This window comes from Vanderwaltozyma polyspora, genomic scaffold, assembly GCF_000150035.1.
Source record: "Vanderwaltozyma polyspora DSM 70294 KpolScaffold1023 genomic scaffold, whole genome shotgun sequence".
Lineage (NCBI taxonomy): Eukaryota > Fungi > Ascomycota > Saccharomycetes > Saccharomycetales > Saccharomycetaceae > Vanderwaltozyma > Vanderwaltozyma polyspora.
Window position 1 is genome coordinate 238,554 of NW_001834688.1, and position 15,317 is coordinate 253,870.

The 15,317-nt window shown below is 32.4% G+C and overlaps 6 protein-coding genes, 1 non-coding gene, 1 pseudogene and 1 further gene across 7 annotated transcripts, besides 3 other annotated features; 7 read left to right on the forward strand and 2 right to left on the reverse strand.

The window, feature by feature from the left end:
- The first annotated feature begins 196 nt into the window (after nt 1–196).
- Nucleotides 197–517: a sequence feature (similar to hypothetical protein; correction of possible frameshift sequencing error~similar to Saccharomyces cerevisiae DUS1 (YML080W)).
- Kpol_1023p101 lies at nt 197–1,488 on the forward strand (the record flags this gene model as incomplete).
- Nucleotides 519–545: a sequence feature (similar to hypothetical protein; correction of possible frameshift sequencing error~similar to Saccharomyces cerevisiae DUS1 (YML080W)).
- Nucleotides 547–1,488: a sequence feature (similar to hypothetical protein; correction of possible frameshift sequencing error~similar to Saccharomyces cerevisiae DUS1 (YML080W)).
- Nucleotides 1,489–1,902: 414 nt separating this feature from the next.
- VPS70 (putative zinc metalloprotease) lies at nt 1,903–4,263 on the forward strand (the record flags this gene model as incomplete). Its single annotated transcript, XM_001646736.1, has 1 exon — nt 1,903–4,263. One exon carries the CDS (start codon nt 1,903–1,905, stop codon nt 4,261–4,263), a length of 2,361 nt encoding a protein of 786 aa, XP_001646786.1.
- A 326-nt stretch (nt 4,264–4,589) lies between these two features.
- APL4 (AP-1 complex subunit gamma) lies at nt 4,590–7,106 on the forward strand (the record flags this gene model as incomplete). Its single annotated transcript, XM_001646737.1, has 1 exon — nt 4,590–7,106. The coding sequence occupies one exon, from the start codon at nt 4,590–4,592 to the stop codon at nt 7,104–7,106; it is 2,517 nt and encodes an 838-aa protein (XP_001646787.1).
- Nucleotides 7,107–7,261: 155 nt separating this feature from the next.
- On the reverse strand, nt 7,262–7,772 carry Kpol_1023p104pseudo (annotated as a pseudogene).
- Nucleotides 7,773–8,657: 885 nt separating this feature from the next.
- On the forward strand, nt 8,658–8,730 carry Kpol_1023trna3. Its single transcript has one exon. It is a non-coding gene; the product is annotated as a tRNA-Thr (tRNA).
- An 882-nt stretch (nt 8,731–9,612) lies between these two features.
- Nucleotides 9,613–10,803, reverse strand: Kpol_1023p105 (bZIP transcription factor; the record flags this gene model as incomplete). Its single annotated transcript, XM_001646738.1, has 1 exon — nt 9,613–10,803. One exon carries the CDS (start codon nt 10,801–10,803, stop codon nt 9,613–9,615), a length of 1,191 nt encoding a protein of 396 aa, XP_001646788.1.
- A 1,355-nt stretch (nt 10,804–12,158) lies between these two features.
- Nucleotides 12,159–12,761, forward strand: VLD1 (Vld1p; the record flags this gene model as incomplete). Its single annotated transcript, XM_001646739.1, has 1 exon — nt 12,159–12,761. The coding sequence occupies one exon, from the start codon at nt 12,159–12,161 to the stop codon at nt 12,759–12,761; it is 603 nt and encodes a 200-aa protein (XP_001646789.1).
- Nucleotides 12,762–12,913: 152 nt separating this feature from the next.
- RPR2 (ribonuclease P protein subunit RPR2) lies at nt 12,914–13,354 on the forward strand (the record flags this gene model as incomplete). Its single annotated transcript, XM_001646740.1, has 1 exon — nt 12,914–13,354. The coding sequence occupies one exon, from the start codon at nt 12,914–12,916 to the stop codon at nt 13,352–13,354; it is 441 nt and encodes a 146-aa protein (XP_001646790.1).
- Nucleotides 13,355–13,823: 469 nt separating this feature from the next.
- Nucleotides 13,824–14,588, forward strand: PRE6 (proteasome core particle subunit alpha 4; the record flags this gene model as incomplete). Its single annotated transcript, XM_001646741.1, has 1 exon — nt 13,824–14,588. The coding sequence occupies one exon, from the start codon at nt 13,824–13,826 to the stop codon at nt 14,586–14,588; it is 765 nt and encodes a 254-aa protein (XP_001646791.1).
- Between the last annotated feature and the right edge of the window lie 729 nt (nt 14,589–15,317).

Below are 15,317 nucleotides of genomic sequence, written 5' to 3' on the forward strand. Positions count from 1 at the left end.
GATATAAAAAGAGAGAAAGAGATCAATCATTTAAATAGCTTTATTAAACAAAAGTAAGGTGTAGAGTTGAAAAACACACCCAAGTGTTGTCGATTATTCTGTTGGAGTGTATACGATACATATAGATCGTTTCAAGATTTATTCATTCGCAGTTAAAAGTTGGAAAAAGTGGTTCAAGCTACCATTACAAATTAAGATGTCTAGCGATACCACTAGTGTTATTTCAAAAAAATTAAATGGTAAAGAACTATTTGAAAAAATAGGCAGACCGACTAAAATTGTTGCACCTATGGTGGATCAATCTGAATTGGCCTGGAGAATTTTATCTAGAAAATATGGTGCAACTTTAGCTTATACACCAATGCTTCATGCAAAACTCTTTGCAACTTCAGAAAAGTATAGGAAAGATATGTGGTCTTCTATTGATGGTGATCCAAAAGTTGATCGTCCATTAGTAGTTCAATTTTGTGCTAACGATCCTGATTATTTATTACAGGGCTGCAAAGCTTATTCAAGATAAATGTGATGCTGTTGACTTAAATTTAGGTTGTCCCCAAGGTATTGCTAGGAAGGGGGCATTACGGTTCATTTTTAATGGAAGAATGGGATTTAATTCATAAATTAATACGAACTTTACATGATAATTTAGATATTCCAGTCACTGCTAAGATCCGTGTATTCCCAGAACGTGAAAAGACTTTAGAGTATGCTAAAATGGTTTTGGATGCAGGTGCTCAATTTTTAACTGTTCATGGTAGATTAAGAGAACAAAAAGGCCAAAAAACAGGTCTTGCTGACTGGGATATTATTAAATATCTAAGAGAAAACTTACCTAAAGATACAGTTTTTTTTGCAAATGGTAATATATTATACCCGGAAGATATTTCAAGATGTATGAACTATATTAATGCAGATGCTGTTATGAGTGCGGAAGGTAACCTTTATAACCCAGGTGTATTCAATACAGATTTCGTGGATGATAAAGAGAAAGTCTTCCCAAGAGTAGATAAAGTTATCAGGGAATATTTCAATATTGTCAAGGATAATCAAGGATCACAAGCTTCAAGAATAGCTATGAAGTCACATTTTTTCAAAATTCTAAGACCATTTTTGCCACATCATACAGATATTAGATCTCAAATTGCTTCAATGAATGCTAGGACTCCATTTGAAGCTTGGGATGAAAAGGTTGTTAAACCTGTCGAAAATGTAGTTCAAGAAATATTTAATCAACCAGATATTGAAGAGAAGGATAAAATTATTGTTGGTGAACAAGAGTTGTGGGGTGGTGCATACAAGACAGTTCCTTACTGGAGATGTCAACCTTATTTCAGACCTGTGAATGGTGTCACTGGTGATAAAAGAGTTACAGAAACTTTAAAGGCTAACAATCAAACCCACAGTAATGAAGATTCTGTTGATAAAGAGAGGAAAAGAAAAGCTGATTCAGCATTAGAAGGCGAATCAAAGAAAGAAATTAAAGCATGAGACAGTTTTATTTTCATTGCATCGAATATTTACAATCGAAATAACAGTAGTAAATGATAAATATTTTGTAAGTATAATGGTATAGTAAATAATTCCATGGAAATTTGTACATATCTATTCCAACTATAATATCTTACCAGAATATATATAGAAAATATCTATATTATGGATTTATATATGAATATTGGTCATGTCTTGCCACTTTTTGTTTATTTTATCCTAATAGTATAAGGATATTATTTGCTTTTCTGTTTAAATTTACGTCATTTTTAAAGGTTTCGGTTAGAACTTAATATCATAATTAATGATAAAAAAGGATATAATACAGTTAAAATGAGGTTTAATTGTTTGTATTGTTTTGATATTGTACTATAGGAATAAAGGTACCATCATTTCGATGCTACGATCTGCTAAATGACTGCTGATGAGTGTATCACAGATGATGAGAGCCAGCCTTTACTATGGGAGAACGGTGAAGTGTTAGAGGAGCAGAATAGTATACATGAATCTATTGTAGAATCAATTAGGAGGCAGAGAACCAATACAATTACCAGCATTAGAAGTGGCTATCAACTTGTTAAAGAACATGTTGATAAGGAGAAGTTTATTTATTTGATTTGTTTAAGTTTATTCCTCTATTTGAGTTTTATGGCAGTATTTGCCCCGCGGTCTTCCTTATCTATGGATTTTAGATGGTTACATGGTTCAAGATTGACAGAAGCAGAGGTATACCGATTATTTATTAATAAATTAGATGAAGTCAATCTGATAAAGACTCATATTGGTAAATTATCCGATGGTTCCAAACGCCCAGGAGATCAGAGTGAACTCACTTATGTGACGGAACAATTAGAAAAGTTAGGATTTAATCCTAAATTAGAAAAGTATTATCCTTGGATGAGTACACCAAATGATACCAAATTACAACTTTACTATAATGATAATATCAAATATAACTTTGGATTAATCGAGGATTGTTTGGAGGACTATGATCAATTGACTTGTATTGATAATAAATTAAAGGGTTTCCATACCTATTCTGCCAATGGTGAAGTCAAATCATCATATGTCTTCGTAAATTATGGTACTTTACAAGATTATAAATTATTACTGGATAATAATATTTCTGTAGAAGGTAAAATTCATATAATTAGGAATGGTGATATAACGCAAGGATTCCAATTAAAGAACGCTGAATTATATGGAGCTATTGGTGTTGTAACATTTTCTGATCCTGTTGACGATGGTTTTGTAACAAATGAAAATGGATTTGCTAGCTATCCATATGGGAAAGCCCGTCACTTAAGCAGTATAAATAGAGGTTCGGTGGCATATCTGGCTGATATACCTGGAGATCCAACTTCACCAAACTTTCCCTCTAAGAATAGAGATACTGAAAGGTTATCACCAGCTGGAAAAATTCCAACGATACCTTCGTTACCATTAAGTTCTGAAGAAGTTTCAAATTTACTAGCTGAATTGAACGGGATTGGTTATAAATTCCAGGAGGGTGGTGATGTGATCGGTTTTGATTATTCAAGTGGACCTTCGCCGGAGAATGTTACACTTTTATTATCAAATTCTCAGAATTATAATATTACAGAGATTACGAACATTGTAATTGATATAAAAGGAATATTTTCAGAAGGTATGATTATATTGGGTAGTCATAGGGACCATTGGACTGTTGGGGGTGTTGGGAAATCAAGCAGTAATACAGCCCTATTTTTAGAAATTGCTAGAGGTATGAGTTATCTAATATCTAAAGGTTGGAAACCATTACGGCCCATCAAGCTGGTCAACTGGGATGGCTCTGAAGAAGGTTTTCTTGGATCTACAGAATATGGGGAAGATCATGCAGCATTTTTTAGAACCAATGCAATTTCATATATTAATATGGATAATATTATGTCAGGAACAAAATTCTCATGCCTTTCTAACCCTCTACTGAAAGAAGTTATTATCAAGGCCTCGAGATCCACATCATTCAAAGGATTGGACGATTGGACTCTTTACGATGAGTGGAAAAGACAGTCTCCTTCTACAGAAGTCGACTATCCAGGTGGAGACTCTGATACAATGATATTTCAAAACCATTTAGGTATCCCATCTATGGAATGTTCATTTATTAACGATAGATTACACGATGCGGTATATCAACCTGGTTCGAACTTTGATACAGAAAAATGGATGGAGACATTTTTGGATCCTAGATATGAATTACATAGCACTCTTGCAACATTTTTTGGGCTAGTTGTGCTAAATTTAAGTGAAAAAGTGGTGATCCCGTTTAAAAGTGAACCTTATTTCCAAACAATTCATCGGACTTTTAGTCGTTTTTATTCTATGATTGTTGAAGAATTTCCGCATGATAAGGAGATTTATACTATCCTTACAAAGACATCTGAGTTGATATCGCGGTTTTTAGAAACTGAAAGTATTTCACTTGATGATTATACCAAAAAAGTACATGATGAAGCTGTTCAAGAACTTCCACTTTGGCAAGCATATAAGAAATTTGGAATGTATGCAAGACTACTCAGAACAAACTCAAAATTAATGAAATTCGATAAATTATTTTTATCACACTGCGGATTAAACAATAGAGAATGGATGAAACATTCAATATTTGCACCAGATAAATATAATGGGTTTGAAGGTATAATATTACCAGGTATTAAAGAAGCTCTCCAAGAAAATAATAGAGATGAATTAAGAAATTGGTTAACAATATTATATGTTCAATTGACGAATTTATCATTGCTAATTCGATAACTATAATTTACAGATGATTTTTCCTGTTTTCCAATCGTCTATATCAACTTGTATTGTAGATTTATGTTGTATAATCATACTTTGTTAATAACTTTCTATATTATGAGTCACGTGATATCTATATTTTTGATATCCAGCGGTATTAAGAATTTTGAAATATTTTAAAGCTTTAAAATAAATAGATACGATTATGATTAAAGTTAAACTAATTTATTAATGTATATCTTGAATTGAAGGCTTTTTGAAGATCCTAACTACTGAATTTGAGTTCACACCTTATTGTTGTCGATACCTGTGGATAACTTTTGTTTGAAGGTCTTTCCAAAATGGGTTCCTCGTTGAAGAGTTTTATAAAGGATGTTCGTGCTTCAAAAACATTAGCAGAAGAAAGATCAATTATTCAAAAGGAATCTGCAAAGATCAGAACTAAATTAAGAGATGATCATTTGCCATTAGAAAAAAGAAGAAAGAATATCCAGAAATTGTTATATTTGTTTATATTAGGAGAGAAAACACATTTCGGTCAAGTTGAATGTATTAATCTAATTGCTTCAGATGAATTTGTCAATAAAAGGTTAGGTTATTTAGCAGCAATGTTGTTACTTGATGAGTCACAAGATTTACTAACTCTATTGACAAACCTGTTAAATAATGATTTAAACCATCCGAATAAATTCATTGTATCATTAGCGTTAACTACTTTGGGTTTTTTAAGTACATTAGAATTAGCTCGTGATTTATATCCAGATGTTGAAAACATTTTAAAGACATGTAAAGACCCATTCTTATTAAAACAAGCTCTCCAATGTGCTGCAAAGTTAATTGCTAAAGATGTTTCTCTTTTGGACATCTTTTCAATGGAATATATATCATCCATTTTTGAAAACCATGCTATTTGTACACACTCCGTTTTATTAGGTATTTCCAAGGTGTTACAATCAATCTTACTTGCGTATCCTGGTTATTTAGATTTATTGAGGGAAGATGGTGTGGAGCTGAATGGCGAGAATCATCAAATTCTAAATGATGGTATCAAATTTATCCCAGAATTATTATCTCGTTTACAGAGTCTAAATGTCAAAAGTTCTCAGCCTGATTATGATGTCAAAGGTATTTGTGATCCTTTCTTACAGTGTGAAATTATTTATACCTTAAGATTATTCTTCCTTTTGGATGTTCCAGAAATTGATAGATTTAAAAATAAGTTTGAGGACTTATTAAGTCAAATTGCTACTGATACAGATGGTTCCAAAACTAGTGGGCAAGCTATTTTATATGAAACTGCACGTACTATTTTTTCATTAGATCTCGAACAACCATTACGTATTCTGGGTATTAATATCTTAGCTAAGTTTTTGTCTGGTAGAGATAACAATGTGAAATATGTTGCCCTAAACACTTTATTACGAGTGGTTCCACAGGAACCTACAGCTGTTCAAAGGCATAGGAAGTTTATTTCACGATGTTTGCACGACCCTGATATTTCAATTAGGATGAGAGCATTAGAATTGACATTTGCAATCTTAGATGAAAATAGTCTTGTAGAATTAGTTAACGAACTGGTCAAGTTTTTGGAATCTGCAAGTGGTGATGACAAAGATTTAATTATTTTTACAGTTGATAACCTTGTCGAAACATTTGAGAAATTTAAGGTTCACGATGAAAAGTGGAAGCTTGATATTTTCTTGAAAGTATTGGAGCTAGTGGGTTCCTTTATTACTCTAGAAAAATTGGGCGATATCTTAATAATCATTAATAATACAGAAGATTTACAAAATAAGATATATGTTGTTAGTAAAATGTTGAAAGTTTCATTAAGCAATGATCAAGACAGTGTAATACAAATATTTGACGATAACCTGGGCTGGAAACTTGTTACGATTTGGTGTATTGGTGAATATGCGGATTTGATTTTATTGAAGAATGCTAGTGAAATTATCAATGAGGAAAGTATGACTAAATATTTACTCAAACTGGATAGTGAGTATGGTACCTATGACAGTAAAATTACTCAATACGTCTTGACTGCATCACTAAAATTATCCTCCAAGATTGATAATAGGAAATGCATTGAAGATTTAAGACAAATAATTTTAAATCATACAAAGGATCCAAATCTAATGATCCAAGTAAAAAGTGTACAATATGAGTTGATATTTTCGCAACCAAGAGAAATAAGAAAATCAATACTAGCATCAATGCCTATTTTCGAAAGAAAGGTTAGAACTCCTGATATGGATACCCAGAGCAACGTTCACCAAAAGAGTAAGCCTGTGGCTTCGAATGCTGATTTGTTGTTAGACTTGTTAGGTGATATGGATTCATCTTCCGGTCAACAGCAAGGTAAAGCCCCTGAGATGACACTTTCTTCAGAATCTACAAAACCTGAAAATAGCAAACCTACAGATCTTTTAGCTGATATATTCAGCTCTAATGTGAACAACTTTAATGGCAAGGCTGAGCCTGTTGGAACTAGTTCATCATTAGAATTTAAATCTACTGTAACCTTACCTACAAATGCAACAAAGATATATGATGGCAAGGCATTAATTGTATATAGTGGTGATGTTACTGTTGAAAATGGGTCTGCTAATTTTGAACTATATTTTGAAGCGAAGTCATCTGTTACTGATTTAAGCTGTCAATCTGCAGTTCCAAAATCACAAAAGTTGACAATGGGATCATTATACCCAAGTGCCTCTGTAGGTCATGGACAATTGAGCAAACAATCTATGAAAGTTAGTGGTTCAGGTAAATTAAAATTAAGGGTAAAGCTAAAATATAATAGTGAAGGCATAAGTAACGATGAACAATTTGACCACAAATTTAATGAAGCCTTGTAGATTGTAAAGTTCATTTAATCACTAAACGATAGACCTGATATAGTTTAAACTATTTAGTTCTTTAGATAGGATTTCATATAAAAATAAAAAACGAAAGATAAATTAAGTATATACTTGAAATTAGTTTTAAAACTCTAATATGAAAACTAATAGTTGTGACGACTGGAACCAGTAGTTCTTGCTGAGCTGGCATGTGATGCAGCTTCGTTTATAGCTGCATTTACATTATTGGCAGAAGGTTTTGGACCAGCTTGGATATATTTATCAGTTAATGGTGAAATTAACTTGTTATAGACCATAGTAGCACCACCAGTTTGAGGTAAAGCGATGTAAACTAAAAAAATTGTCTTGGCCAACCAATAAAAGGGATTTAATTTAAATTGCCCTTAGGCCAAAATTCAATACCACTCATGAATGCAAAGACAATCCAGTAGTTATTAATGGAGTATCATCATCCTTAGTGGTAGTTTTCAAAGCGACTAATGATTAATATGCAGGTAATACAAACCCAGCTAAATTGGATAGAATTTCACCCAACACCACCAACGTTAATGAAAATCAAAAGCAAATAACCTTAAAGAAGGAACCAAATGCCAAATAAGATTTTGGTAACTTAGTCTTATTTTCTAGCTCTTGTAATATTCTGTTACTGGAATAATTCTGCAATTAGTTAATTGATTTGATTTCAATTCAATAAATTGAAAAGTCAGTTAGTTAGTTAGTATAAAAATAGGAACTTAAAGGCTGATACTAAAATTATAAGTATTAATCAATTACATACTTTATCAAATTCTTTAAATTGAGATTGAATGCTTGATGAAAAGTCTGACATGATTGATGTGTTGCAATAATGATGATTTATATTTCACTTTTATTTAAAGTCGTTTAGCTATTCGAATCAGATAAAGAATTTTTCAATTTCCCTATTTTATATGCTTGGATATTCGAATAAGCGTTATCATCATTATATTTGGATACGAAAAAACTATGGATAAAGATATTTACACAATGGCAATGCAACGGAATTGTAACAATTTTGAGCTGAAATATCAATGTCAATACTGAATTGAATTAACAAAATGTATATCATACTTTGCTAAGTGTCTTGTATCATCGTTTTTAATTCACACTTTCTAATTTTAGATGTGAAATCTCAAAAAATGCAGTGAATATCTAATTGTATAAAACTTAAGCTAAGAAAGTATATTCCGAGCTTCACAGAAGACAAACACTGGATTTAAGTTATTTTTTTTATTATATGATTAATTATGGACTGACTGTTTATTAGTTTGATGAGTAAAAGGGTAAAATGATTGCCATCTTGTCAATGTTTATTTTTGACTGTTTCAGGATTCTAGGTTGCTTGCAGAAGTTTTTTGAAGAATCGGGTCTTTCTCATTGCAGTTTGAGTATGGATGATATTGTTTGTTTGTGTTACTTCTCTTTTATAATTAAGAAATGGTTGGTGTAGAATTGACTTTATGAAAAAAAATTTGATATTTTCCCTTGTGCTGATTTTTGGGTTTTTTGGCTCAAAAAACAAGTTAAACAGCTTCTATGGCCAAGTTGGTAAGGCGCCACACTAGTAATGTGGAGATCATCAGTTCGACTCTGGTTGGAAGCACTTTTTTTGGAATTTTTGCAAACGAAATATATGTACTACTACCATGCAAATTGTTTAAGATCTTATTTACTAACTTAAGACATAACTATTGCTTTCATATACCATAAACTTGAAAATCAATTAAATCTTTTTAAGGGTCTTGTACTTTTTTTGCTGAAACTAAGCAAGCTTGCGAATAAAATGAAATAGCAAAAACTGATGTATCCACGATTTATTAAGCTTTAATTAAAGAAAACTGGGTATGGCATGGCAATAACAAAGATTGGAAAACAAAATTGTTGCTAGTTATTGTTCTAATTCGGGGGAAAACTGATCTTATAAGTTGCACTATATTTATGAGTATATAAATCAGACGACATAAAATGAATATTAATGATTTCTTGATGCAACAATGACAACCTTTCATAAAATCAGATTTACATACAAATATTAACTGGACTAACGATATTCACAATATGATTTTTAATTCGTTAAATATTTTTATCATTCTTTGTCAATTTATCAAAATTAGTGTCGCAGGAATTATTGATTATGACCATGAAGTTAATATGGCAGTCATTCCATTATTAGAAAAATACAAGCAAGACGTTGACGAGTATAAAGTTGACGAAAATATTCATGAAAGTAATACAGAGGTCATTGGACTTCGTCGTGATACCGTTAACAAAGCAATTGAAAAAGTACGCAAAAGGTATCCTAATTTTCAAAATTATGATAAAATTTTACCTTTTGGTAGTGATTCAGCAGGCTTTTTGGTACTTGAAGTGTATCCAAACACATAAATTATCAACAAATTGATAATAATTTAACAAAATATAGAAATATACACACATTCATATATAAATAAATATATATCTAATATATTGGTTTGTTTAATTTTGTTTAATTTAAAGCATGCCTGTCGAGATCCCTTAAGACATTCCCTGTTGATTTTAACGAACTTTCACCTGATAGTTGAATATTACTTATAGAGGGTAATGACATTGGTGTTGTGTGTGCACTGTTTGTAAGTGGTGATGGATATTCGGTACTACTTGTTACAGTTGAATTAGTATCTGAAGGGGTCATTATCTTACTAGCAACATTTAATTCATCTGATTTTGGTTCAGTTTTTCTTTTCTTACAACAGCTATTACCTTCGCCGCCAGGCGCCACTGATAGCTGAGTATTAGGAGATTTAAGAGTATCGTTTTCCAATTTTGCCTTTCTCTTCTTGGCTTTACAACAAGAGCGCCCTGAAGTGATTTCAATTTCGTTAAAGTCTATTCCATTATTGTGATTATCTTCTGGAGTCAAAACGTTACTTCTAGTATTTTTATCTTCATAATTAGAATGAGTTTGTTCATTTTTAATTCCGGTGGGTACTTTTAAACTCTTACAAACGCATTGGAAGTTTTTAACATCTGAAAACACACACTTTTCTTCATTTGTATCAGTTTCAGTTTCAGTTTCTTTATTGATATTTTCTTTATCGATATTTTCTTCTTCACCATCGTCTATACTTCCTCCAATTGACATTGGAGTGTTTTTAGTTGAAAGTTTTCTATTTAACTTCACTGGTTCTAAAGGTTTAAAATGATCGATGATTACGTTTAATAGAGGGTCTTTGTATTTGATTTCGGTTGGAGAAGTGATTGGTTCTACTCCAGCTGAACGTAGTTGTTCTTTCAAAGAGTTATTTTCCTTTTTGACCAATTCGAAATTTTCGTTTAAAGAATCGAATTTATCCTTCCATTCGTTCAAGGTATCGTAGAGGAAGTTGACGTTAGTCTCTAGTTCGAAGATTCTTTTTGATTGTCTTTCCCTGTAGGCTCTTTGAGCTTCTCTATTTTGTACTCTCTTCCTTTCCTTCATATCTACATCGGTTGGGGTGAAATCGTTGACATCAGGATTTTTTGCCTTTCTTCCAGGTTTCAATCTTGGAGGGAAAGTCCAAGGTCTGTTGATTGAGGAGGAAGATTTGTTCTTGGATGTGCTGTTAGCCATTCTAGTGTTGGTATTAGCATCATCATCATCATCATCATCGATATCGATGGGAGAGGTAGACTTTGGCAGAAGAGAAAATTCACTCATTTTATTGTATCAGAATATGGGAAGTGGGTGAGTGTAAGTGTGTATATGAGTATGAGTATGAGTATGAGTATGCGAATGTGTCTAAAATTATATTATTAAATGAAACATGAAAATTTGTAAGGAACAGTAAAGTGTGGTATTGGTATTTGGAGAGGAGAGATTGTGAGGACAAAAGTATAGTGAGAGAAGTGTAGTTTTGGGTGAGATATCAGTTACTTTTAAACAACATCCATCCAGTTATCTAAGATCGAACCAAATCGAGTCGATTATTAATTGTGCCTGGATCCAAACGTCAAAATAGTTCGTATACAGTACGCCTTGTGCAGAGTGCAGAGTAGTGCAGAGTAGTGCAGAGTAGTGCACCTAAATTTATTTTCAATTTTGAACGTTTCCCATTTCCCATCCAATTGAAAGATAAATCTGAGAGTGTGTGAGAGAGAGAGAGTTGTGTAATGAGAGAGAGTGTAATGTGTCTCTGTGAGAGTGTCTCTGTGTCTGTTTGGCAATGGAAAATGGGAAACGGGAAACTTCCCAAAAGCAATTAACATTAGTAAGCCTCGCCGTGTGGTGTGACAGCCCACCTAATGGGAAACAAAACAATTTCTGATGGAAGTGGTAGCGATGGCAGTGGCAGTGGGGGTGCAGGTCATGTGATTTGGGTTTAGAAGTGTAGGAATGGTAGTTGGTGGTCCTCGTGGGGTGTGCCGCTGACATCGAACACACGCACGCACACACGCGCATGTGTTACCCGCAACATCACGTGCGACACCAAACCAATCCATTCTCACAATATCCCCTTTTCCGTTTCCGTATCGCTACAATGACTACCAGCAACAACTGCAACAACTCTCTCAACAGTAATCAATAAACACACTCTCAACACGATTAAAAACTCTCGATTGTTCATTCTAGAGAGTACTATCTATATATCACACTCTACTCTGCCCCCCCCCCCCCTGCACTGGTCGCTGTGATGGCTCATAAGAAACGATCTGGTTTCTGTAGCAGATGTACTTGAACATCAACATTTACATCAACATCAACATGTAGATGCAAATGTAGATGACTTATATACTTAGCTGCACTATATAGAAATATCTTACTTTAAAGGGTTTTTTTAGTTTTTTTTCTTATTTAACCCATAGACTGAAATGTATTCTTCCTATTACCAATACTTGCTTCAAATCAACGTATATCCTCGTCTTATAACTAAACTAACAGGAATATCTAATATAACTAGAGTGGAACTCATCAATTAATTAAAGGTCACAAATACTGTATTCCCTATCCTACCCTACCCTCCCCTTACGACATATTCAATCTATATACTTCTATCATCATCCCAAGGAAAAATTATGAATAATTTTAATGATAACTTGGTTACTGATGACAATGACAACAACAATGACATCGAAGATACTAAATTTGAAAAAATATTATCTAATTTAGAAATGATCCTTTACGTTTGTCTATATCTAAAATTGATGATCGACAACTCCTTTGTACTATTCCTCATCACTATTATAAATTTAATGTTGATCAAGATAATTAAAGGTTCTTGTAAAATTTATGATAGCTCAATAACAAGATTTCAATTGAAATTTTTAAAATATTTCCAGATATTGCTATTACTTCAAATTTTAATTACTATTATATTCTACTATTTCAACATTACCGACAAGTTCTTTCTCAGAATTATCGATGAAGAGACCCATTCCGTTTCACACAATAGATCATTACTGATCCTACTGAACATTTTGAGTCTGTTCTGGCAGTTGGTCATATTGTCTTTGTCATTGAACAACAAGTTTAAACAATTCTTAAACTATAATAAATATGGTATACTTTGCTCAATCACAACGATCAACGATCATTTGCAACGTGAACAGCGATTGTTATTAGAATCGAGAACTTTAACTGATCATAACCCTAACCATTTATATGGTTCTGTCGAATAAGAACCCAACCAACAACAACACACACACACACACATATACCTGACACTACGGTTCATAAGAAGGTATACTTTAGAGACCAGCAGATATATCAAGATATTTAGTTTCTCATCTGGCTCACGATACACACAACTTTGAAAACAATCTGATTCGTGATGGGCAAAAACCAAAACCAAAAGAAGAGCATTACCAAACAAGATGACGGGTTGATACGAACACAAATACCAAAAACCATCAACAACAAAGAGCATTTTCAAAGATTGAACTATCTTTACCATCTAACCATGTTTTCTAAAGATGAAAATTTATCAAGATCATACGTCAACCTAATGGACACCATTAGTAAAAAAACTAACACTAAAATGTTACCGTCATTGAAGAGAACGTATTGTAAGAAATGCAAACGTGTAATCATATTTGACAATAAGTTATCAATAAAAAAAATCAAAGGCATTGAAAGATTAATTATCGAATGCAAATGTGGCCATGAAAAATCATTTCCAATAGGTCTAAACAAGGATTATAAAACCTTCTATGAAAAGGAAGGTAATTTAATAGAGGTATCACCACCAAATACAAATATTCCAAAGCATTAATAAGAATAACCATTGTTCTTGAACATATTTTTTAATATAGCATCTATAAAGTATTTCCATTCCTCTCCCATTGTTTGCAATTTAAATTTTACCACAAATAAAATCAAAGGGAAAATAGAATATTTCAATCATATAGCATTAATAGATGTTCTAATAGGAAGTGTAATAAGTAATAATCATATAATATACATCTCATCTCATCTCATCTCACCTCATCTCATCTACTTGATAAGCCTTGGGGATTTGGACTGATTTCCAAAGTCATGTGTTACCCGGACTCGTCCTAGTTCACCAGATATAAAATTGTATATTTTTGAATGTTTTAAAAAAGGAAGAATCTCTAAGTGAAAAGATATTTAAATAAAGGTTTTGCCACCGTATTGAATTGGTGAATATATAGTCAACAAGGTTAATTGAGTCGTTGATCAGTGGCGGATCGAGGGTTTAATAGGTTATTAGTATTGTTATTATGAGTGGTTACGACAGGGCATTATCAATCTTTTCTCCAGATGGTCATATTTTCCAAGTTGAATATGCTTTAGAGGCTGTGAAAAGAGGTACCTGTTCAGTTGGTATCAAAGGTGAGAATTGTGTTGTTTTGGGTTGTGAGAGAAGGTCTACTTTAAAGCTACAAGACACTAGAATTACCCCTTCAAAAATCTCAAAGATTGACAATCATGTTATACTTTCGTTTTCAGGGTTAAATGCAGATTCAAGAATTTTAATCGAAAAGGCAAGAATCGAAGCTCAAAGTCATAAATTAACTTTAGAGGACCCAATTTCAGTGGAATATTTGACTCGTTATGTTGCTGGAGTTCAACAAAGGTATACCCAATCCGGTGGTGTTAGACCATTTGGTATTTCAACATTGATTGCTGGATTTGATCCAAATGATAAGACTCCAAAATTATATCAAACAGAACCTTCAGGTATTTACTCTTCATGGACTGCTCAAACAATCGGTAGAAATTCAAAAACTGTAAGAGAATTCTTAGAAAATAATTATGACCGTAATGAACCACCAAAAACTGTGGAAGAATGTGTTAAACTAACTGTGAAATCATTACTAGAAGTAGTTCAAACTGGTGCTAAAAATATTGAAATTACAGTAGTAAAACCAGATTCTGAAATATTGACGTTAGACAATGACGAAATTGACAAATACGTTCAAGAAATAGAAACTGAAAAGAAACAACAGGAAGAACAAGATAAGAAAAAGAAGAAATCTGCATAGATACATATATAAGTACATAAAACAAAAAAAATCATTTTAGAATTTGAATCACAATATAAATGTATATATAAACAAAAAATAATACGAATTAATTAACCAATAATGATAACAAGAAAGTACACTAAAATATACTTTTGTCAATACTTCATTCTATATCATTTGTGTCATAGAGTACTAGTAGCGCATGGATTAATATAGTGACATTTATAAGGATTAGAATACCAAAATACATTATGACGTTATTTAAAAAAACAAACTATATACCTTTAATCTGTTCTTATATATCTTAAAAGTCTTGTTGTGAATGTTGCCTATTGACTCTTTTAAATTTATGAAATCTTGTTTCGATATTCTTAAATAGCAATGCAATTTCTCGACATGAATCGCAGTAATAGAAAATTTAGCTATGGGACATTAAGTAGCTTTAACTCATTATCATTGTCACGGTTTGTTACAGCATTCCCAACTCTGAGTTCCAATGCCACACAATATTTCGATGCATTGACTACTTTTGATGACGACATGAAGGACGTTTCCAGATTTTCTGGCGTCAGAAATAAACAGACATTGAAAGTTTTACCACCTGAACCAATATGTGATAGGAATGAAATCATCAAGATCGAGAGAGAATTGGGTACATTGAAATTTGAGAGTTTTGATAATTCGTTATTTATTAAAAGTCATGAACCGAAGCTTAAATTGGGAACAACCATTAGAGCATTTTTCCAA